The sequence below is a fragment of the Helianthus annuus genome, chromosome 14 (genome assembly GCF_002127325.2).
Source record: "Helianthus annuus cultivar XRQ/B chromosome 14, HanXRQr2.0-SUNRISE, whole genome shotgun sequence".
NCBI lineage: Eukaryota > Viridiplantae > Streptophyta > Magnoliopsida > Asterales > Asteraceae > Helianthus > Helianthus annuus.
Window position 1 is genome coordinate 156,955,092 of NC_035446.2, and position 25,034 is coordinate 156,980,125.

General features: G+C 37.4%; 2 protein-coding genes and 1 long non-coding RNA gene across 5 annotated transcripts; 1 reads left to right on the forward strand and 2 right to left on the reverse strand.

The window, feature by feature from the left end:
• Window positions 1–2,329: 2,329 nt before the first annotated feature.
• On the reverse strand, window positions 2,330–5,644 carry LOC110942295 (dnaJ protein homolog). Of its 2 annotated transcripts, XM_022184035.2 has the most exons (7): window positions 5,512–5,644; window positions 5,250–5,431; window positions 3,868–4,018; window positions 3,621–3,771; window positions 3,267–3,543; window positions 2,976–3,174; window positions 2,330–2,881 (listed from the first exon to the last, which is right to left on the reverse strand). In XM_022184035.2, exons 2-7 carry the CDS (start codon window positions 5,397–5,399, stop codon window positions 2,559–2,561), a joined length of 1,251 nt encoding a protein of 416 aa, XP_022039727.1. In that variant the 5' UTR covers window positions 5,400–5,431; window positions 5,512–5,644; the 3' UTR covers window positions 2,330–2,558. The 2 variants fall into 2 exon arrangements, with proteins under 2 accessions (XP_022039727.1, XP_022039726.1); XM_022184034.2 differs by having other exon boundaries at window positions 5,250–5,528.
• Window positions 5,645–9,603: 3,959 nt separating this feature from the next.
• LOC110942294 lies at window positions 9,604–12,540 on the forward strand. 2 transcript variants are annotated; one of them, XR_002594733.2, is made up of 7 exons: window positions 9,604–9,911; window positions 10,010–10,106; window positions 10,190–10,283; window positions 10,550–10,660; window positions 10,742–10,944; window positions 11,312–12,093; window positions 12,168–12,540. It is a non-coding gene; the product is annotated as an uncharacterized LOC110942294 (long non-coding RNA). The 2 variants fall into 2 exon arrangements; XR_004879715.1 differs by having other exon boundaries at window positions 10,010–10,071.
• Window positions 12,541–16,072: 3,532 nt separating this feature from the next.
• Window positions 16,073–18,031, reverse strand: LOC110942293 (vacuolar protein sorting-associated protein 60.2). The gene is made up of 7 exons (XM_022184033.2): window positions 17,765–18,031; window positions 17,299–17,450; window positions 17,134–17,227; window positions 16,955–17,026; window positions 16,778–16,889; window positions 16,532–16,689; window positions 16,073–16,243 (listed from the first exon to the last, which is right to left on the reverse strand). Exons 1-7 carry the CDS (start codon window positions 17,831–17,833, stop codon window positions 16,190–16,192), a joined length of 711 nt encoding a protein of 236 aa, XP_022039725.1. The 5' UTR covers window positions 17,834–18,031; the 3' UTR covers window positions 16,073–16,189.
• Between the last annotated feature and the right edge of the window lie 7,003 nt (window positions 18,032–25,034).

Genomic DNA, 25,034 nt, shown 5'->3' on the forward strand with positions numbered 1-25,034 from the left:
CTGAATTGTAAATAAAATACGAAATTTGTTTTTTATTAACTTTAAATTTGGACTAGTTTTTCTTAAAATATTACATAATAACATTAACATACATTACACCATTAATAACTACTTTGCTAATTTAACCGCTGCTCACGTTCCTTGGGGTTCTCACACTCGCTATAGTTTGACTGACTACCACCAACTCGCAGACAGGAAAACTGGAGTTCTGCCATGGCACAATCGTAAGCAAAGCTTGCTTCTTCATCGGTGATACCGTCCCACTCATCATCAGTTTTACCAGGCGGCGGGTTGAATAAATTAGGATTTAAAAGGGGTGGTGGCAGTGCACGGTTGCCTGGTGGCATTGCATGGCAGCCTGGTGGCGGTGTATAGTGGTTTGCTGGCGGTGTACAGTGGTGTTGTGGCGGTGCAGGGCAGCCTGCTGGCGGTGCCCGGCAGCCGGTTGGCGGTGAAGGGAAGGCTACTGGCGGGTCACGGTAGGTTGGTGGCAATGAAGGGTAGCATGGTGGTGGGTTGCAATACCCCGAGGGTTGAAATTCTTCAAATTCACCACCACCCATCTCTTCTAAAGTCATATACTAGATAAAAATTTTTAAATATATAGATGGACATATGGATAATAATGTTAAATAAAAAAAATAAAATAACGTACAACTTTTTATTTACTAAACAAACAAATTAAATTACAGAATTAAATTAAATTACAAAAATAAAGGAAAACAATAATAAAATTTTTTTTTTAAGCAATAACACGAAGTGATCCAACTCCTCCACAAAGCTCGGTCTCCAATTCCTCTTTGTTTTTAAACAATTTCGGGCCTTAGGAGGAGCGGTGGAGGACGTGGACGAGGAACTCCGGTAACACGAAGTGATCCAACGTTCCCTTTGTAGGTGAGTTCTTCACATTTCTTCGTTAAACCCCCTACAATAAATGGCAACGACGATCTCTTCGAGCACTAGTGGCAGGTCCCGTCACCCATAAACACTAGCACTTCTAAAGCTCAGAAAAACGTCATCTTCAAAACTGTTAAACATCTTGATTTTTATTTGGAGAGTATCAAATGGCGGATACATTGACATAAGCATTTTATAAAGGCTTTTAAAAATCAGTTGGTCTGGAGAGAAAATATTGAAATATATCTGATTTTTTTCAATATATATATAGGAGGGAGAAATGTAAATAGAAAAAAATGTAAATGAATTTTTTATAAAATAAGAAAAACAAAATCACGGATACCGATGCCCCCCATGCGCCACAATGCGTCGAACACATCCCAATGCCCCATTTCGCGTCTAAAAGCTGCTTCAACGAGCCACTCAACCAGACTGAGCCGAGCCAGCCATTTGCATTTTGACGCAGCTAAGCCGGACGCATCAGCCTACCTTTTGGACTGGATGCGTCGGCGGCTGACCTTTCCACTAAGTTTTGCCACGTGTCAATCATCTACTGGCGGACGCATTAGATGGCGGATGCCCTATTCCAAAGAGGCATGAGCTGGCTAATTTGGTGGTCAACCAATTTTCCTGGCTAGAATCGTAATTTTCCCAATTATAAATACACATGTTGGTTTTCAATTTTTCATAGTAGCACTAGCATCACCATAGTGCTACTGTAACCTTTTTTTATTTTTTTGAAAAAAAACGCCCAGGGGGCGGTGATCATGGCGTGGAGGGGAGTTTTTTAGGGAAAAAACGCCCAAAACCCCCTCGTGATGGTCTTACACAAAGTCCTCAAATGCTCAAGTGAATCAAATTGTTAGTATTTTGTAAAAACTCCTCACGACTCTTTCCAATGTGATTGTTTGAATATTACTTGATGACCAAGTTAGCCAACCAACCTCATCCGATCCTTTTTTCACATATCAAGATTATTCCTACAATTGCATATGCTCGGTGATGCTAAGGTTCTTTGAAGTCTCTTCATACCTCACAACAGGTGCGAGTGAAACATTGATGATTACCATTTGAATAAACAACAGACGCATAACACTCAAATTTAAGAACACAAGTAATAAAAACAAAAACTTGATTATCAATTGAAATTTGTGATGGTAATCGGGCATCAACGAAAAAGAAGCAATGGTAATTTGGTATGAAGAGAATCCATAGAAGTGATGGTACTGGTTGTCTTAATGCTTGCCCATCCTGACCCACTAGCTCTTTTACAAACCCGTTGGAACAACTATCAATGGCTGAGGCGAAAATAACTCGCTACCTTTCTATAAATGTCCACAAACACCCAAACGGAACGTGTAGGTTTGACATACCAAGTCTAATTGTACAAATCGGTTCGATAAAGTATTTTGTGATCTCTTAGTAGACAGGACACTCGCAATACTTTAGGACCACCGTATTCCCAAAGTCTGTTTTAACATCACAAACCACATCAACACTGCCAATTTTCAACGATATAAAACTTATCATTAAACATAACAAAACACATCTGAGAACTACTTTTCGTAACACGCAACAAGCGCACAGCAAAAGACACTTTAAACCGAGCTAATCATCAATACATTCTTAGTAGGACAGATACCATACAAAAACTGATTCAACTACTGTTGTGCACATTGTACCCTCTGGGCGCCACCCGGCATGTCTTCGTCTTCATCATAAGCTTCTTGAGCATGTTGTTGTTGCTTCCTTCTCATCTCTTCTTCAATGTTGACATCATGCAACGTCGTTTCCTCACATTCGTCCAGCTCCATATCTGTCATCTCCATTGACGGCTTTGGCGGCAGCACTGCCTCTAACGCCTTACACTGTTCCGGGGATAATGAATCAGGGAAGGCCACAGTGAAGTGGATGTACAGCTTCCCCTTCATAAATGGCCTCTGGTACATCGGCATTCCTTCATCATTTATCGCCTTGAATTGATCTACAAATCAATCAAAACCCAATCAAATCGCCAATCTAAAAAAAAATAGATTTTTTTTTTTAAATAGGAACTATAATTTTGCAGTGGAAATTACCAGGCTTCACAACTTCTCCAGGTTGAGATTTGATGAGAAGCTGTCTGTTATCCAAATGCGTTAACACAAACTGGAAACCGCACAGGGCTTCGGTCAAGCTCAACGTATGCTCAAAAAATAGGTCATCACCCTTTCGCTTAAACTTGGGGTGCTCTTTTTGTTGCAACACAAACACGATATCACCGGTAACTGTGTCAGGCTGCAGAACACAAACCAAGTCAAGCACCGATAACAATTAAGATCTCCGTAAACGAATTCATATAGAAAATAATATGATAAAAAAACGCTTACAGCTTCATCAGCCTCTCCAGGAAACGTAATCTTCTGCCCGTTTTGCATACCCTTCTCCACATGTACTTCCAGAACCTTCTTCTCCTGAACAACTTTCTCACCCTTGCACTGGGTACAACGATCCTTATCGTTAATTGTTTCTCCGGTACCCTTGCACTCGTTACAAGGATGTTGCATTTGCTGGATCATGGACGGTCCAAGATGTCTGATAGAAACTTTCATTCCAGAACCTTGGCAGCCGCCGCATTTCATTGAAGCACCGGACTTTGAACCCTTGCTGCAAAACCGAAACTCGAGTTAGAGAATCAAATAAACAAGAGTAGAAGATAATATTAGCAGTTGATGAGAGCATACCCTTTACACTTGGAACAAATTACATTGCGAGAAAGAGAGAGCTTCTTGGAAGTTCCGTTATAGAGATCCTCAAGAGAAACTTTGAGAGGATGAACAACATCTTCTCCGCGGCGCTGCCTTCGTCCCCTGCTGCTACCACCGCCGCCACCACCTGTTTTTTAATTAAAACCGACAGTAAAAACAAAAAAAGTCATTCAGAGCCAGAATACAATAAAACTTAAACAAAAGGTGGATGAAGATTGCTTACCACCAAAGAAAGACTGGAAGATGTCGAAGGGATCATGGGCGCCACCTCCACCACCCATTCCTTCCTTCAAGGCGTCCTCACCATACTGATCATATATCTCACGCTTCTCTGGGTCACTCAGTACCTCATATGCTTGGGCAAGCTCTTTAAACTAAAAGATAGACAAACATTACATAAAGACCAGTGTCTATACAAACAATAACATTTTATAATTTCCCATTCATATGGGTAGAAGGTATCCACCAAAATAGAGTAAATTACAAAAATCGTCTATGTCACTTATTGCAAACTGGGTCCTTCATCTTCAATAATTATAGAAAACATAGTCGATGTTTGCAAACTCTTGCAAGTTATGTCCTTTAGCCCTAAATCAGTTAATTTTTTGTGATTAAATCTGACCAAATGGACCCCACATGAGGGTATTTTGGTCATTTTACTCTCATGTGGGGTCCATTTGGTCAGATTTAACCACAAAAATACCCTCATGTGGTGTCCATTTGATCAGATTTAACCACAAAAATTAACTGAGTTAGGGCTGAAGGACATAACTTGCAAGGGTTTGCAAACATCGAGTACGTTTTCTGTAATTATTGAAGATAAAGGACACAGTTTGCAATAAGTAACATACATAAAGGACGATTTTTGTAATTTACCACATAAGCTTTTCTCCAACTCCCCAAAACTCCCAAATTTTAGAGGATATCCTCCCAAAACCACCAGATACCAAAATACACACACACACACATGTATGCATATGTCTGTGAGAGACAGAGAGAGAGAATTAACACAAGTGTTGCTACTACAAAAACCCTTGTTGGATTCAACACAGTAACAGTGACAGCCAATTTTCCGGATCAAACTTTGCACATAGTTGTATACAAAGAAAGAATCATCTAATGTTCTAAAATATAAGAGTCCAAAGGTAAGGGGCAGGGTATGTAACATAATCTTTCCGTTAATCAGCAAACACCTAATAATAAGAGTTATTAAATCATTGGAAATTAACCAGCAGCCAAACAACTGCACTTAATAATACAACCATGTATAGCTACGTAATAAGTTAATGATTAAATAATGTCCTAATAATTCCACATGGTAAAATCTTATTCTAACATGGCGTATATGGGGCGTATAAGGTTATACGGCCCGTATAGAATAAAAGAACCGACAAAGGCTGCTAATAAGTTAATGATTAAATAATTACTATTTAACAAGTCATACATAATAGATCTTCAATTGTCAGTTAGCGTAATTCATCATCCAGTAAATCATTATAGCTGTTTTAAATCCAGTTACAAAACAAAATCACTCCATAATCTTCAAACAAGAACTTACATACAATTACGTTAAAAAAAACCAAAGCAGATTGCCTAATAGGGTACCTTTTCAGGATCTCCACCTTTGTCGGGGTGATTCTTAATGGCGGCTTTACGATAAGCCTTCTTGAGATCATCCTGCGAGGCGTTTTTAGGGACCCCAAGGATCTCATAATACTTGGTGTTATCGCTCTTCTTCGGTGCTCTTCCAAACATCCTGAGGGATCTTTTGGTATTCAAGTAAAAATCTAACGAAGAAAAACACAATCAGATGAAAACTTTATATGAAAAAAGAGAGAAAATCGGGAAGAAAGAGAGAGAAGCGAACCGGTGAAGGAATAGATCGCGAGTTGGGTTTCGAATGTATGTTATTTAAAGGTTGTTTGAACATGTTAAGTTTTATAAACGATATAAAGAAGCCTCTAGAATCCTCCGCGTGCTTCTATGTCTCTCTAACAACCAAACCAATGGAGACCATTCCAATTGTTTGGTCCCATCAAATTAAAAGTAAAATTTAATGAATTTGTTATGATTTAACATATTCTAGTTACGCCCTTTTTACGTATATATATATTTTTTTATTTCTACTATCGATTTGGTTCGTTATACGATACATATACTTAATTTAATATCTCAGTTTAAAAGCAACTAAAGTGAAAAATAACTTTATTAAAGTTTGTACAATAGTAAAATGACCAAAGGCAAATGAAAAAAATAACTTTAGTTTTTACTACTATAGTAAATTTTAAAGTTTAAAAGATAGTAACGTAAATTATTATAGTTCAGGTTTCTAGTTGAGTAAATTGCCATTTTAGTACCCGAGTTTTGTCCAAATTTGCCATTTTGATCCAAATAGTTTTTTTTTTGCATCTGAGTCCCTGACTTTTACATTTTGTTGCCATTTTGATCACTTTGCCTAACTCCATCCAAAAACCCAGTTACTCTTTTCAATTTAAACCTTTTCAGTTGCCATTTTGATCCAATTCTTAAAAAAACATAAAAATTCTAAAAAATCCAAATAATTCTAAAAAATCCAAATAATTCTAAAAAATCCAAAAAATCCGTTTCGGCGCGAACCGTTTCGAACACGAACCGTTTTGGCGCGAACCGTTTCGAACATGATCCGTTTCGAGCTGAACCGTTTCGACGCGAACTGTTTCGACCCGTACCGTTTCGAAGCCGAACCGTTTCAAGCCGAACCCTTTCGACCCGTACCGTTTCGACGCGAACCGTTTCGACCCATACCGTTTCGAAGCCGAAAACACTTCGGTTCGATACGGTACGGGTCGAAACGGTTCGATTCGAAACGGTTCACGTCGAAACGGTACGGTTCGAAACGGTTCGGCTCGAAACGGTTCGGGTTCGAAACGGTACGGTTCGAAACGGTTCGGGTCGAAACGGTTCGCGTCGAAACGGTTCGGTTCGATACGGTATGGGTCTAAACGGTACGGTTCGAAACGGTTCGCGTCGAAACGGTTCGGTTCGATACGGTACGGGTCGAAACGGTTCGGTTCGAAACGGTTCGCGTCGAAACGGTTCGGTTCGAAACGGTTCGCGTCGAAACGGTACGGTTCGATACGGTACAGGTTCGAAACGGTTCGCGTCGAAACGGTTCGGTTCGATACGGTACGGGTCGAAACGGTTCGTTCGAAACGGTACGGCTCGAAACGGTTCGTGCCGAAACATTTAATGATTTTTGGATTTTTTAGAATTTTTTTGATTTTTTAGAATTTTTATGATTTTTTTAGAATTTTTTTTTATTTTTATATTTTTTTGAATTTTTTAGAATTTTTATGATTTTTTAGAATTTTTTAGAATTTTTATGATTTTTTAGAATTTTTTGGAATTTTTTTTTGATTTTTTGGAATTGGATCAAAAAGGCAACTGAAAACATTTTTTAAGGAAATCCCCAAAATACCCCTGTTACAAGCTGGGTTTTTGGATGGAGTTAAACAAAATGATCAAAATGGCAACAAAATGTAAAAGTCAGGGACCCAGATGCAAAAAAAAAACTATTTGAATTAAAATGGCAAATTTGAACAAAACTCAGGGACTAAAATGGCAATTTACTCTTTCTAGTTAGACACTCCTAATTTATGAATAAGCAAAAAAAGGAAAAAGAAATTACCTAAGACGGGATTCAAACCCGAGTTTGGACGTTTAAAAGCTCGAGTGTTCTCCATCACACCACTTTCATTATTTGTGTTAGAATTTGTTTCCAAATTTGTATATCCTAATGTTGCGATCGGGAAAGCAAAAGTTTAGGCAACCGCCCCCTCCACCAATTACAGCCAACTAGTATTACCCTCTATTAGCTTTTAAAGTATATGATCTCTATAAGGATATGTATTGTGGGTTGTATTTGAGTGTCAATCATGCCACCTTAGGCGCTAGGCGTGCACACAGCCACAGAGGTGGTGCTATTGGAGGCGTGTGGTATAAGCGCAATTGGAGTCACAGGCGTAAGGCATGGAGGAGGGACGCTGATTGGTGGTTGAACGATGGTTGCAACTTGCAAGGGGATGGGGCGCTAAGAGTGTGTTCACCACAATATGGGGGCGTTAATTGAAGAAGGTGAACGATCGCTATGTGACACCACTTTTAAATTTATATAGTTTTTCTTTTAATTTAGAGAAAAATGCTCGGATAGTCCCTGTGGTTTGTCTATTTTTCACCTATAGTCCCTAACTTTCTAAAATTACACCTATAGTCCCCAAGTTTTTGAAATTCGTTCCCGGATAGTCCCTGGCGTAGATGGGGGTTAGCTTTTGGTGTTAGGTGCGTGTGAAATGACAAAAATATCCTTTATGTCAAATTAATAACAAAAAAATTAAAAGGGCCCACCCTACCCACTTCATCTTCCCCACTCCACACCACCACCATCTCCACCTTCAACCACCACCACCATCTACCCCCCCCCCCCCCCACTTCACCGTAACCAACACCACCGCCGCCATCATCTGCAAACTCTTGATATGCAAATACCTTGACCGCAACATCCTGCATAAGTTAGAATTTTCATTTTATTATATGTTCCGGTGATGCACAACTAACAGAAAAACAAATTAAAGCCATATATATACACAGTAGACAAGAAATGATATATATTAATCAAGGAGTGGGAGATGGAGAACATACTGATCCATTCCACAGACCGATCCCAGCCAAATTGTCAATACTTAAGTGTATTACATACCAATTATGGTTAATGTATTAAATGCAGAAAGCGGGATATTTGTTACCTTTCCCAATCTGTTGTGTAGTTATTAAGTCTTCCCACAAGATCTCATCATCTATGCTACTTGTGCTATTAACATGTGAACTAGATGACCGCAGGGTATTTCGACAATTTAGACTTGCAGGAGCACTGGATCTCATACCAGGTCTAGTATCAATGCCTGTTTTCCTATATATGATTCCTCTGCGTTTAAAGACAAATACTTGCGTTTGCTTTCTATCAACATCACGCTGCTGCTACGTGCTCCTCTGTATCGCTTGAAATGAATACTCCAAACGGAGATGGAGCAAGATGCCCCCTTGGGGTGCTTCCTTCTTCACTTTGAAAAATATTGTCTTCATCAATTCCTGTCTTCCTTTCCAACATCACCGCTGAAGATCGCCCACTGATGATGGCGGCAGTGGTCGTTGTGGCGGGGATGGTTGTGGCAGTGGTGGTTACGGTGGGTGGGTTGGGGGGGGGGGGTAGATGGTGGTGGTGGTGTAGTGTGGAGTGGGGAAGATAAAGTGGGTAGGGTGGGTAGTGCGTCTCACATAAATTGTAAAATATTAATTATATTTCTTTTAACTTTTTTGTTATTAATTTGACAGGAAGGGTATTTTTGTCATTTTACACGCACCTAACACCAAAAACTAACCCCCATCCACGCCAGGGACTATCCGGGAACGAATTTCAAAAACTTGAGGACTATAGTTGTAATTTTAGAAAGTTAAGAACTAAAGGTGAAAAATGAGCAAACCACAGGAACTATCCGAGCATTTATCTCTTTAATTTAATAAAGAAATTTACATATTACAACAAGAAATTGATGCAATATAAGTGATCTTATCCACCTAATTCAACAACCCAATAAAAATACTAAATAATGTATAAAATCGTTTGTTTGAATCCGGCATATACCCAAATTATTGGTAGGATCTGAGAGGGTGGGATATAGACAACCATATCTTTATACGAAAAAACATACATAAATAAACAATACGAATAACTCAAATAATTTACATGTAAAATAGTTATATATACGATGATAAAAACCCAAACTGAATATAATAATACTGATCAACAATTTTCGTTGATTTAGTACATTTCTCGTTGGGATAATAAGATTACTGATGCATATGTGAGTTAACTACCTTTTGAAGCCATGCACTAAAACTCAAAAGAGGCCAAATTATCTATTCTAATGTTCCCGTTAAAGTCAAACCCATACTATATTTACTCACAACTGTCCGATCCTGTTGAGGTTAAATCTAAGCCGCATAAAATAGGTTGATTCTTCTAGAAGCAGAAGTTAACAGCGGTTTCTCCACCATCCCACTCTCCCGGTGATTTCGGTCAGTTTTTCCTCCTCACCTACAAAACTCCTCCGCCATTTCAATCATCTTCTCCCCGTGATTCCATTCATCCCAATTTGGGGTTTTAGTTGATGATCATAATTGTTCATATGTTGCTTTCCTTTTAATTTTCGAGGAACTCCTATCATCTTTAAGGTAATATTCCATTCTGCTTCCATAGCAGACCAAGATTCATTTGAATTGGCGAACACTGATCTGTATGATGGATATTTTTTCTTTCATCGTTAATCCAGGAAAACAAATAGGCGGCCTTGAGGCTGATATGATGGCATTGAAGGAACTTTAAATCTTCAAGGTAATTTTCTATTTAATCCTCACCGCTGGTAACAGGTAACCAACTTCATCCTATGCTACACCACTATCGAATCGAATTGCGACTTAGCTTCATTAATTTTAGAAGTTTGTTTGTGCAGTTATTCGGTCTTCAATCTCGGGCTAACATTGGTTGTTTCTCACAGTATGTGGATTGAAGTTTCAAGATATTACAGAAGGCAATGTGCAAATTAGGTCAGTTCTGTTTATAATTGAACTTCCAGTAATCTCAATTTTAGGGTTTTAGTTGATGATAATTGTTCATATGGTGCTATCTCTTCAATTTCTCTTTTTACTATCGACATTTAGGATGATTTATGAGTTATGACAATGTCAAGTCATTGAGGTATGGGCATTCAATGATTATGGCTGATCAAGTTTGCTTTAAAATCTGTACTTTATTTTTGATAAATCCGGTATTGCCGAGTCGTTCTGCTGACAGAATATATTATATTGTGTAGGATCATGATGGTTCACACATCAAAGGGCTACTTGTGAACTTTCTTCACTCATTTTTGGCCATCTTTACTAGAAGTTCCAGAATTTGTGTTTGACTACTGTCGATCATTAAGGTTCGATCATAAACTTTCATAAACTTTCACTACTGTCGATCATTAAGGTTCGATCATAAACTTGATTATGTTTATTTGCAGGGAATCTTTAGTGACATGTCTATTCGTGATGGCTCTAATCTCTACCCTACTTTTTTGGATATTGAAATCTTAAAAAGGTTGTTGGATGATGTTCGTTTGGTTGATTTACCTTTTTTTCATTCCTTTTTTTTGCTTCAGACTTCCAGTTTGATTACGTCTTTCGTTGGATATCAACAATCGCAACTTGTCAATCCGCCACTCTTGTAAGTTATAGATATATATTTTAATTAACATAAAGAAGTAAAAAAACTATAATACTAAAACAGTTTCATCAAGATGTCTAAAATTGTTACCATACTGAATATAGTTAGTTATGTTTTAGTTTATTATACATTAATGATTGTTATAAACACCTTGATAAAAAAACTTATTATATATAAGACTAAAATTATTATATATGTTTTATTATTCTGAATAAAACATTTATTGGAATCAAATTAATGTGTAATCTATTGTAAAGAATCGATGCAAAAATTTGGTGCATGCATTGGAGCTGAAATAAGTTTGGTGCAATTGATTTATAACTTGAAGATGCTCTGTACACTAAGAGTAATCTATATTATTTTTTAGGGTGCTAATGCTGGACTAAGTGCTGGAGCCCTTCCTTTGGTTTCTAACCTGAATAGGCAAATATTTGTGTGTTGGAAAGACTTGGATCGAGCAACAAAGCCTTGAAAGCTTAGCAAGTTGTGTTTTGACCTTTCACCAACCGGCCCTTTTCGCCACCTGGCACATGTGCCATTAGAGTTAGTGAACCTAACTCATCCCGTGCACGGACTACAAATGTAAGCCCCTGTGTACTCAACAATGGTTCAAGGTTGGCCCAAAGGAGCTAACCTGTTGTGTCCTCAGACCAGGAACGACCCTTTTCTAGATATGCTTTCAAGCAGCAACCTCAAAAACTTTGAATCAACACTAACGAGTATTGAGGGCATGCACTTTTAACACAATCGAGGGAAATTACATCTTGCCCACTCCACGTGTAAATATGTTTCTTAAAAGCATGCACCACTAAAAAAGCTACAGAAAGTGAAAACAACGCAGGGTTTCATCACAGCTATGGTCATAATGAGAGTCGACATTCTTTTTTCTGATGTACTTGGTTTGTGGATTTTGTTTTTTCAATACATTTACCTACTAAATTTTAAATGTGATGGTTTATAGAACTTATTTGGTTTTATATTAATCAGTTTGTCCTGCCTAAACCTGCTGGTTTTGGTCAGACACCGTCTAAACCCAAAATTGGATGCGTATGATGCTGAAGATTAGACTGTCTTTATGTTTTGGAGGCTGGTTGGTGAATCATTAAGCAACGGGTTTGACGTTTTAAACGTATCGTTTTAGTAAAACAGGTCTGATTAATAATTTTTATTGAACGCGTCAAAGTTACCATTTTCACGGAACGGGTCAAATTTACCATTTTCAGGATAACGACTATAGGTGAAGTGAGTGCCTAGCTTTTAGATATTCTGGTGAACCCGGCCGTGTGGGAAATTAGTGGACGCATGGTGTTGAAAACAGAGGAATATGTTCATCTCATTAAAGAAAAAGCATGGCGACTGCTTGCAGAGGTTTCTTTAATTCTATGTTGAAACAAGGTTTCAAGAAGTGATGATTATCTTCGAAACAGTTTCATGTGCTGCCATTGAGAAAATGTTGTCGGAGGATAAGCAAGATGCTGTTGAAGTTGGTAGTTTTAATAATTTTCGCAGTGCAGCCATCATGCAGCGAGGCATTAAATACACAATTTTCTTTAAATGTTATGTTATGTTGTTTAAATGTCTTAATCAGTTTTCATATGAGTACATTGAAAAACCCGTCCAACGAACGGGTATAGAACTAGTTTTTATAGGGTAAAGTATTGCTAGAAGGACCATGACATGACCAAGGTCAATTATGGATGTGACGTATGCACCAATACTAAGGGGGTCGAGGCACAAGCGAATGTATCCGAAATTCCACCAATCGCGCGTTGTCAACTCATTTTTATCATAAACTACCCTAAAACACATTATTGGTGGCACCGCTACCCTAAACCATGAATCACACCTTTTTACACTACCCTATCTTTCTGTACACACTACTCTCTCTATCTATCTCCTACCTTCACACCCCTTCAATCGGTAAGCACTACCCTAAACACTACCTAATTTTGCGTAACCGAATGGGTGACGACGATGTACTGAATCGGGTACCCTACCCAAAACCCATTCAGTGAGTGCTGCCAACCCTAAGTCTACCCCATTTTGACGGAGATAAAGGTCATGTGTGATTTTTTTACTAAAAATGTTGCAGTATTATTGTCACGTAGGCATCAATGGTTTCACTAACCACTTTTACTAAAGTGTGTGATTTCACATGGAAATTAAATAAAAGAAAAGAAAAGAAAAATGAATGAAGCATGTGCATATGATTGATAAAAAAAATGAGTCAAGAGTTATGCTTCTTCATACCCTCTACCCCTCGCTCGTGATTTGTCCCAACTATCCACCCCTCACGCCTAGGGTGGTGTTCCATGCCCACTTAGGTAGCGTTCGTTTCATGGAATGGAATGGAATGGAATTAGAAAGTTTTTCTTTGTAAAATTGATCTTGGTTGGGGGAGGGAGGAATTTTAAATCCCATGAATTTCTTTAATCAATGAAATTTGTGACTATTTCAACATTCCATTCCATTCCTTCATTAGAGTGAAGGATTTCAAAGGAATGTTGAAATAGTCACAAATTTCATTGATTAAAGAAATTCATGGGAATTCAAATTCCTCCCTCCCCCAACCAAGATCAATTTTACAAAGAAAAACTTTCTAATTCCATTCCATTCCATTCCATGAAACGAACGCTACCTTAGGGCGTAGTGGTAAAGGGCGCAAGCCTATTAGGTATGGTCTAAATGTTAGGTTTAAAAAATTGTACAGTTAACTCGATTAAATTTTAGGACTTCTAAAAAGTTTACCTATTAATTTTAGGACTTTTTGCCCTTTGGGTCGGAGGTGTGTTTTTTATGAAGTATATATTTTCAACTCTCCACCCCTCACGCCTAGGGTGGTGTTCCATGCCACTTAGGGGCGTAGTGGTAAAGGGCGTAAGTCTTTAGAGAGTTCGGCAAAAGGAGTTCAGAAAATTATGCAAGTCGGATTGCTAAAAATGGAAGTCAAAAGTCTCAAATTGCCGATATAGATTACTTTTTTCGGTGTCATTAAATATTTTACGATCTGTCTCAAGACACATAACACTATATGAAATGAAATCACAATATAAAAAGATACATAATGTATATTAAAATATAGATACAAAAAAATCGTGTATAGCAATTTTACATTTTAGAATAACTGAGATAAATTAACACTAAAAAATAAAAATCAACGGTTATGTTATAACTTTTTAACACCGTTTATGCTTAAGTGTAAATTAACCAAACTAAGGGGTTGTTTGACAACTTCTAAATGGTTAAGTGTTGAACCAGCAAAAGATTTGAACCATTAAGTGTTGAACCAGTAAGAGGCAGTATAATGTTTAACCATTCAGAGGCAAATGTATAACAAATTCAGATTAGAGGTCTCAACCATTTAGACTCAGTATAATGCTTAACCATTCAGAGACAAATGTCTTAACCATTCAAACATCTGCTCACGAAACAAAAAGTCTGAACCATTAAGTGTTGAACCAGTAGGATGATGTCTGAACCATTAAAAGCCCCATTAAGAGGTAAACAAACAACCCCTATGCCTTCATAAAAAACTATATGTAAATACAGTTTTATTTGAACTTTTTATTAGTAATGTATTATTATCCCCTTTCTCAATAAACTACCCTTATACATGCAACTTTGAGGATTTGAATCATCCACATCTTAGATACAAAGGAGACACCTTACCACCACACTATCTCTTAGAGAAACCAAAAGGCATATTGCTTTTTAGTTTTTTTTAAACCTATTTAGATTAGTTGACTGACCCAGGTAGGTCCTAAAGAGATAATTAACCGAATTAGCAAACTACCTTTCTCAACAACGCAACCCTTTATAACTGACTCGGTTATAAAAACACCAAAACCGTAGGTGTGGTTAACGCAACCACACGGACCCATCCTCATCCGTGGTTTGTCATTTCACCTGCTCAATCGGTCACCATCCACCGGCTTTAAACATATCTTTTATAGTTAAGTTTTTTACATCGACCAAACCAGATTTTCTTAACGCGTAGAGGATCATGGTGGTGTGGGTGCGTGTGCTTTTACATACAAAGGCATTCTACATAAACCAAAAAAAGTATCCTGCAGATATCTACAAAATCATAAGTATGCCTGGCAAAACGGGTGGGTCGGGTCAGGTTGGGTGGCGGGTCAAAACGGGTTTGGGTCGGAACAGGTCCGGGTCAAAACGGGTCAATTAAAGAAAGGGTTGTTTTGGTTCGGGTCGGAACGGGTTCGGGTTGAAACAAGTCCGGGTCAGAACGGGTTTTGGGTTGAAACGGGTCCGGGTCAGAACGGGTTTCGGGTCGGGTCAGGTCAGTTTAAAATAGTGCCTTTTTTCTATGAAAAGAAACATCACTTTAAAAGTGATATGTTTATAAAAACTATGCTCAAAGAATCACACAGGATGTAGAGCTTGCAGGAAGACAACCATGGAATTGATATTCCGGCGAACCTGTTCCGGCATTTTCCCGGCGAACCTGTTGTTGCCAATATCAAGCTCGAAAAGATTCTTCAATTTCGGAGAGTTTTTAGGGATTGTTCCGCAAAACCTGTTCGATTTAATGTGACATGACGCCATATCAGTAAGCAATTTAAGCTCCTCCGGTAGCTACCTGCAATGTCGCCGTTGTTGAGGTCGGATTCCGGCGACTATTCTTTTGGACTGATTATCTAGTTTATAGCGCCAGATCTGACCCAATCAACGGTCGAATTTTGCGGATCTGAGAGAATCGGTAGAAAGCAAAAGCCGGTGATTTATCTAAGCCTGAATGTTTCGAAGGGGGTGACAAACCAGCTGGAAGACGATCGGCCGTGATCGATTGTAGAATGATGATCGATTGTAGAATGAAATAAGCTTTGAATCTCAAAAGAATCGCTCTGTTTCAGCAACCCATTGAAACCCTAGTTTCTTTCTCATCCGCCCATCATAACCCGTGTGATTTTTCCCAAGCAACCCGCTTTGACCCGTTGATTTTTTTAGACCTTTTAATTTAACCCAAATAGACCCGCTAAGCTCTTTTTTATGACCCAAATGAGCCCACCAGTAAAATAAAAAGTACCCATACAGAGCCAAAAAGGGGAGCTCGGGTTCAGTTTGCCAGGTCTAATCATAAGCATGCCCATGTATCCTAAGCGACAGCAAACAAAAGTAATCATGTTCAGATTATGCACACTATTGTTTACAAAGGTTAAAAAAGGTAGTAGCAAACATTGAAGCCAGCCAAAGAATAAACAAACTAAAAGTTGATAATATCTACTCAATTACGAAGCGATGCATGAGGGACAGCAGGAAAACCAAATTCATCCACAGCCTGTAAAGCAAATGTTACTGATTAATACTATGCAACTTTGACATTATCATCATTTGATACTCCCAGGGTACAAGTGGCAAAATTAACGGATTGAATAATGTGTCAAAACAGGTTCAGATCACAACATATAGCTTTTAGTGTGTCCAAAAATATTTTCTAGAATTTTTATAAATAAGTAATCCATTATATATAATTAAAAGTTTAAAACGCTATATTTGATTTGACCCATTTGATAAAACAGTACCCAAATCAACCACGATCGTATGGCAACAAGTATTACGAAGTTACCTGATTGTTAACTCTGCCAGCTGGCACTGCGTGTCCACTTGGAGCTGAAGGCAGATTGAGCTCTTCATTCAAATCGGGCTCGTTATCAGGTTGAAGATACGAAGGTACCCCTTCACCTTCGGTTTCCTGACCCATGTCAGCCTCCAGAGCATCAAGCTCTGCATAACCAAGTAACCACATTAAAAAAAAAAAAACTATTTGATCATGGAAACCAATCATCCAAACAAAAGCAACACGTGTGCTTACCACCCAAAAGTTCATCTTCATCGATGTCATCCGGCACACCGTAACTTCTACCAAGAGATTCTTGTATTTCATTACTAATATCCATCATGTCCATCATTTCGTCTTGCAAATTCTACAGTCAAAATGGTCAACAATTAGAAATTACTCAAAGAAAGCCAGAATAAATCATGTACTAACATCAATGTCTTGAATCTTCACGGTTTTCATCATTCCTTTCAACTCTTTGTTTGCTGATTTCAGAGCCGACATCTGGAAGATACAAAATTTACGAGTGACAATAAATACAAGTCATATAAAAATACAAAAAATAATAACCAAAACCAGTAACAATAAAACTTAATGATCGGAAAACGTACTGTTTGCTGAGCATCTTTAATCCCTTCGGAAGCAAAAGCAACTTGATCTAGGTTGAACGTTTGATTGTATAGCATGTCACGTTGTCCTTCATACCTGAAAATAAAAACTAAACGTTATTTTTCGAGCATATATCACAAAGTCTGTCGTATTAAAGAGTAACCTACATTCTTTTTTGTTTAAGAACTCTCATCGCTCGAGCCTTGACAGCTTCTTGAGCAGGACCCGGTCTGGTTTTCTTAATCTGTTCTTTATATCGAGCAAGTTCCCCGTCAAGCCGTTTGATCTTTTCATCGACAGACTCGCCTCGTTTATTGATCTAAAACAAGTTACACAAATTAACCAGCCATCCATTTCCATAACAACCAAGCAAAATAAATAAATAATAATAATAAGTCAAAACAAAACCAAGATATTAAAAGTCATGCAATATCAGCAATAAGAAAACTTCAGGCCTTTCCAAATATTCACAAAAAACTATTTTCAACCCTAAATATTAGAGATTCGAATGCTTAAATTCATAAACACCTTGGCATCCAAATTAAAATCATAATTATTAGCAAGTGACATGATTACTAATAATAATACAATAATTAAGATCGAATAACAGAAGAAAGATATAGAAATGAATACCCGATCAGATGCGTCATTGACGGAAGGGGGTGGTTCTTTGTCTTTCTTAGCACCGAATACTCTCCTCATCGTTGTTTGATTACTTGAATTTCGGGTGTGTTAGATTTAGGGTTTAGTCTGGATTTATAATAATCCCCAATTGATTCAACAGAAGGGGATGGGCAACGGGGAAGAAGGAAGAAAGTCAACGAGAGATGTTGCGTTTGAAGTTTGGATGTGATGCGTGAGAAATTACTTACGATGTTGGTGAACTGTGTGTCGTCTTTTCTGGTGGGTTTTGAATTTTGATCTCGTCAATCTATCTGTTCCGACTATTTATAAAAACAGTCCTTATACTATTAAACAGTTTATTGAATCAGTCATGTACATTTTCTTGGTTTACAGTTGCTGATTGTTTAATAGGAAATTATTACTTTACTATATGATAAAAAATAAACTGAATGAACAGTGTGATTTAATATTAAATTCAAAAGTTAAATTAGAATTAGAATTAGTAACATAATTAAGAGGGTATCAGGTGTAGGTACCGGTCTCAAATTTACCAAATCGATGTATTTTTTTTACCGGTTCTGCACAGGTATTCACCGGTTTTTACTCTCAAATATCGGTGTCGTACCAGTACTGACCGGTACCGAACCGTACCATAGTAGGTATATTCGGTACCGGTACCCACTTTTGGGGATTTCGGTAACGGTATTTTCGGTACCGGTTGGTAACGAGCTCATCAAATCCTGTAGCAACGCAGCAATGCAAGTAATTGCACCGTTTAGATTACTTCTCATACACACAGTAAGTAAACTGTATTTCGTTTGAATGAGGTTTTATATACACAACAACTTATTTTGCTTTCTTTTTTGTCTTTTTCTGTAATGAATGAACTGTAGTATGTAAAATTAACTTGGATATTTAGAATATTGATAAGCAAATCGTATCAAATCCTGTAAACGAACCGGTATCGTATTGGTACCAAATTTACTATACCAAATCATTTTCGATACCAATTTGGTACCCACCTTTTGGCGTTTTCAGAATCATTACTTTCGGTTCGACAACGATCTAGCACCATACCTGTATTTATTGATTTTTACCTTCAAATACCATACCGTATTGTACGGAGCATTTTCGGTGCCGGTACCTAATTTCGATGCTTTTCCGGATCGTTACTTTCGCTGCCGTTACCAGTACCGAGCTCATCCATATTTTAACGTGTTAGCACCGTAATAACTGAACTGAAAACAACCGAATTTCCAACGTGTAGGACGTGTGGGTCCTATTATTATATATTAGGTTATTTAAAATCGCTTTTTATGACGGAGTGACTATCCTTACCACGTCATTTTATTTATGTTTTGATATTCGGTATCTGTTTACCGTTGCTGACACGCCTTTTGTAGTCATTGGGTCCCGCCGCAACGCGCGGGCAGAAAATAACTAGTTTTACATAGTGGTCTATCTTCATAGAACTCGTGATATACATGAGGAATCAGTCATGTACGTTTTCTTAGTTTACAATTTTGAGCATAGTACGGTTTCAGTCCCTGAGGTTTACACCCGCTCTCAGGTTCAGTCTCTATTTCAAAAAAATCAACACTCCAGTCCCGGACGTATTCAATTGCTCACAATTGAAACCCTGACACTAACTTTCGTTAGTTGACCGTTAGATTACTTAACGGCGTGAAGGGCAGTTTGGTCATTTCACCAAAAACTGACCCTTTTCACACCATTTAACCCTTTAACTTCACAAAGAAGCACACAATCACTCCCTCTCTCCTCCAAAGCCCTCCTGTGCACAGCGATTTTCCGGCCAACCTCACAGACAACTCCGATCTTTGAAAACATGAGGCAAACACAATAATCTTGATGACAATCCATGTTGTTGGTACAACATTGTGTAAATTTTACTTAAATTCGTTGATTTCATTATGCGTACCATGTATATAATCTAAAATGTGGGTCGGTTTTCATCGAATTTTAGTTGGAATTCACGTGCAGGTTACCCGACGCACAATCCGGATCCAATACCGGGTTTTGTTTAGGACTTAAAGGGGGGTTCAGGATTGAGCTTTGTTTCAGCCGGCGAGTATGAAGACGGGGTGTGCTTGGTTTGCTGTACATATTATATCTAACTATTAGGATAAGTATAACACTTTAAAGGGTTGATTTTCGACTGATCCTGATCATTTTTGGGTTTTTGAAGTTTATGTTCAGGATTAAGCCTTTTGTGATGTTCATTAGGATACTTTTACTTATTAAGTGGATGCTTATTAAATATGTTTTATGTTATTAAATAGGGTGTTGCTAATAAAGTGGATGATAATGACTTTGATAACATTAATTGTGTTTGGTTGTCAGGATTCTAAAATTGGGTTAGAATCAATTGTGTTTTCTATGTTGTGCATCAGGATCATGTCAGTTGTGTTGTGCATTAGGTTGTAGGGTGTGTTATAAAGCCCCTAGGGGCTTTATCACGCCAATGTGGCTCATTATTATTTCTACTGTAATCTCTGATAATGTTCATATTGCTTTCAGTATTGTCCTGTGTTATTGTTTAAAGGCTTGATTTTGTAGGATTTGTTTGATTAATAAATCGTATCTTTGAGCTCAACAAAGAGTTAAACTGTTTGATTGATTTAAACTGTTACACTTTTGGGTGGTGGTGGTTGGTATTTGGGGGTGGTGGTGGTGTCACCCAAAATGATAAAGAAAAAACAGGTCAGGGGAAAGGGGTGGGGGTGGGTATGTGGGTGAAAGGTGGGCCCCCACTTTATTAAATGATTAAATAGATATTTAATAATATTTTTATTAATTATTTATTAGTAAGACATTTTGGTCATTTTACACCCACTTAATACCAAAAAACTAACCTTCATCTGTTTCAGGGACTATCCGATAACGAATTTGCCAAAGTTGGGGACTATAGCTGTAATTTTGAAACTGTAAGAACTAAAGGTGAAATCGAAGCACACCACAGGAACTATCCTGGCACTTTTCTTTAATATTAAATAATCACTACAAGTTATAGATCTCAAGCCCGTAAAAAATGTAAAAATAAGATTTAGGTTTGTTAGAATAGTGAAAGCCTTAATTACTAATGGGGTGGTGATCCATTGGCAAAGGTAAAACCTTTAAACACCTTAGGAGGGGAGGTCTTAGGTTCAACTCCCACATACGACATAAGTAAGAAATTTGTCGTTCAAAAAAAAAGTGAAAGCCTTAATTATTTCTAAATATCACATTTTCGTAACTAATTTGTGTTCATTTATGTCATTTTGATTAGCTGTTGGATTTTATTGTATATTTTAAAAATAACAAACAAATTAATTAATTAAATCTACAATTATTAACAACATGCACACGAATAATTATTATAAAACAAACAAATTAGACAAACTATATTTATATATATTATTATAATTATAAAAATTAAGTCGAGGTTATACATTCTATCCAAGAATAGCGATTTTTAGAAAAATTATCACGATGCAGTTAATGAATGACAACATAACTCCGAAACTTTCGGATCCTTTTTTGACATTATATATGACAGAAGGAAATCATCATATCATTAACACTAACTTATAAAATGTTATTGTTTAACATCACGTGTTAACTAACATATAATTTAACGTCTCCGTTATTCTTTACTTCGGTATGAACATTCAATCATATCTTCTCCCGTTCCAACTAAGTGGAAGTTTAGATGAAATACATAGTTATAATTTACTGTATTCCTTTAACTAAAACATCATAACTCCGAAACTTTCGGATCCTTTTTTGACATTATATATGACAGAAGGAAATCAACATATCATTAACACTAACTTATAAAATGTTATTGTTTAACGTCACGTGTTAACTAACATATAATTTAACGTCTCCGTTATTCTTTACTTCGGTATAAACATTCAATCATATCTTCTTCCGTTCCAACTAAGTGGAAGTTTAGATGAATACATAGTCATAATTTTGTTGTACTCGTTTTAACTAAAACATCATAACTCCAAAACTTTCAGATCTTTTTTTTACATTATGTATGACATAAGTGAAATTGCCATATACAAAGGTCATCTGTAATGGTTAATGCCTCCTAATAGGCAAAATTGTGTAATGGTTAACAAGGGCGGACTTAGCATGGGCTACGGCTCAACTTCGTTTGGTAGTGTATTTTTTTCCGGTTTTGTACAAAGGATACATCTGAAAAAAAAGTTCATAAGCCCAAAAGTTGTTTAGCGTTTATATCTAGCCCAACGAAAAATACAAAAGTCGAAATCAGTTTATAATTGATAGGCAACCCAATTCTTATTTAAAATTGTAAGCCCAAAACAATTTAATTGATAAGGCAGCCCAATTCTATTGATTAATAGCTAGCCCAATAGTCCAATACGTAATAAACTGATAACCCTTTGAGTATGAAGTGGCTCTGGCGCGACATTTGTGTAAGGCTGAACGATTAGGAAACGAAACGACAAAGGCTCAAAGTCGAATAGGGAGCACTCCTACGTATAGAATTGTTCAATTCGAACAGGGAACAGTCATCAACACTGATTCATCATTCATCTTTAATCGAACAGGTGGCAAAACAAGAACAAGCAGCATCATCCATCAATTTATCTATTCGAACAAGCAGAAATCGAAGTTTGTTTGTGAATTGTGAGTATTCTTTATTTCTTTTCTTCTTGTGCTTTTCGTTGATTGTTTAATTATTTGATTTCTTTGTAATTTTGTAATTTTTATATTTATACTTTTGTATTTTTCTTTTTTAAACTAGGGATTGTTGTTCAATCTTGAATTCTTTGAAGTGATGATAAAACCATAATATAAAAAACAATCTTTAAGTGGGAACTTTTTCAAAAGAAAATACGAAAAAGTTAATGAAAATTGGGTTGGCAATGATGATACAATTCGGAATGAAACAACTCATTCGAAATGGGAACGCATAGTTCTTGTTCTTTAGTTTATCGGATAATGAAGCTAGCTTTGCTTTTACCGGTTGCAACCGCAACCGTTGAAAGATGTTTTTTCGAAATTGAAGCTTGTCAAGACGGATTTACACAATCGAATGGGCCTGGGATTTTTGAACAATGCTGTGGTTTGTGCGGTCGAAAAGGATTTTTTACATGAAGTAAAAGACAATGATGTGATGGAACGACTTCAAGATATAAATAAAGAAGATGACAAATCTATTAGGTATTTGTTTTACTTTATTTATTTATTGTCGTTTTTTTTTAATATTGTGTGATTGCATGGTGATTTTTGGATATTCTTGAGTTAATGTTCTAGTTCTGCCACTGATATTTAATGTCCCTTAATACCCTCATTTCATTATTACTTTCCAATTTTGTTTTAATGTAAAAGGGCATTATACTATAAATCCAATCCATCTTCATTCTTTAAGCCCCTATAAACCCCATGAGGATGGTGTTGGGGAATTATCAAGCCACTTCATGTCCCCTATAATGCTCATTACTCATGGTCTAACACTAACTTATAAAATGTATTGTTAAACATCATGTGTTAACCATCACTAGTGCTCTTGTGGTGGCCACATGTATTTAAGTTCTACCTATGGTGGGCCTGGGTGAGTTTTCTCCATCAGGTCTATAGTTCGAGTCTGGGTGATATGGTTTTCTCATTGAAGGGTTTAAATTGGGGATCTATTGCGTGAGGTGCTCTTTAGCGCGGACCTGGTTAAGACAATGTATGCTAGACCTCCCGACATTCGCGAATAATTCACACCTTTCAAAAAAAAAAAAAAAAAACCGTCATGTGTTAACTAACATATAATTTGACGTCTTCATTGTTTTTTACTTCGCTATAAACATTCAATCATATCTTCTTCCGTTCCAACTAAGTGTAAGTTTAAATGAAATACATATGATAATTTATCGTACTCGTTTTCGTTTTAAGTAAGGTGTAAGGTGAATATGAAATATATAAATATATAGTTACACTTATTGTTAAGACCGAATTATCCTTATATTAAAAAACAAACGCAATGAACAGTTAAAGGTTATTTTGGTCAACTTTTTTTATAACATGCCACAACCTAGGGTAATTCATATAAACACAAGAGAGAAGAGAAACTGAGAGCGTAGCTGCCGTCATGGCCTCCGGCCGATTGTAGCCCACCATGGCCTCCGGCTGACATATCTAACAGCGCCACTGAACGACGGCGGCGGCTAGGGTTATCCGAATGTGAGGCGGAAGTTTTCTGCAGAGGGGATTTGGTTCGACACGGCAGCGGCGACGGTGGAGTTTAGGGTTCCGATGACCCTTTTGGTACACCGACGATGCAACCCTCCGACGACGATCCGACGACGTTCAAGTAAGCCCTCTTTACCTGCATGTTTAGTTTTTATATATATTAAAAAGAGGATTGAATGAATAGTAAACAAAATATATATAGTATATATAGAAGGGTGTACCTATTTGCACACCCATTTGACTATTGGCACACCAAAAATGTGTTTTTTTGTCTTATATGCACACCCTGCAGTGTCGAGCTGTGGTCAAAGCGCGGCGTTTTGGTCCGGTCAACCAGACAAAGACTGACGGGTGTCTGACGGGTCTGTTGACCGGACCAAAACGCCGAGCTTTGGCCGCGTTTTGGTCCTGTCAACCAGACAAAAGACTGACACCCGGTCTGGTTGACAGGACCAAAACGCGGCCAAAGCTCGGCATTTTGGTCCGGTCAACAGACTCGTCAGACACCCGTCAGTATTTGTCTGGTTGATCGGACCAAAACGTCGCGCTTTGGCCACAGCTCGACACTGTATGGTATGCACATAGAACAAAAAACATCTTTTTGGGTTGGCTATCTACACACTTGGTGTGTAGATAGTTTGAGCTATATATATATATATATATATATATATATATATATATATATATATATATATATATATATAGGTAAAGAGTATGGTACAAATATGGTTATCCTACATTATGTACGCTATATTGTGAGCCGTACATGTGTCCTGATTCAGTTCGGTTTAAGAAGGTTAAATCAGACAATTAACCTAACCATCAGAGGGCAAATTCGTCTCTTCATTCATTCAGCGAGAAGTTCGTTACACTGATATCCCGGTAATTATTATTCAAATCAGTTTCAAATTTTCCATAATTCACAATTTGCAGTTTTCGTTCGTACGTGATAGGGTTTCATTCAATTTGTCTATTTCGATGGATCCACAGAGTAGCACTAGACGAACAGAAGATGATTTTGAAGAAAATCGACCGATCGGTGATCATGCTCAATTATCTGCTTATC

What these genes read in the sequence shown, in the direction of transcription:
- LOC110942295 (XM_022184035.2), bottom strand. Translation starts at nt 5,399, where the DNA reads ATGTTTGGAAGAGCACCGAAGAAGAGCGATAACACCAAGTATTATGAG. An exon ending in AAGGTGGAGATCCTGAAAAG is followed by an intron (nt 4,019 to 5,249) that starts GTACCCTATTAG and finishes TCTATCTTTTAG; the next exon opens with TTTAAAGAGCTTGCCCAAGC. An exon ending in TGGAGAAGTTGTGAAGCCTG is followed by an intron (nt 2,882 to 2,975) that starts GTAATTTCCACT and finishes ATTGATTTGTAG; the next exon opens with ATCAATTCAAGGCGATAAAT.
- LOC110942293 (XM_022184033.2), bottom strand. Translation starts at nt 17,833, where the DNA reads ATGAGGAGAGTATTCGGTGCTAAGAAAGACAAAGAACCACCCCCTTCC. An exon ending in TCAATGACGCATCTGATCGG is followed by an intron (nt 17,451 to 17,764) that starts GTATTCATTTCT and finishes AACTTGTTTTAG; the next exon opens with ATCAATAAACGAGGCGAGTC. An exon ending in GTTCTTAAACAAAAAAGAAT is followed by an intron (nt 17,228 to 17,298) that starts GTAGGTTACTCT and finishes TTTTATTTTCAG; the next exon opens with GTATGAAGGACAACGTGACA.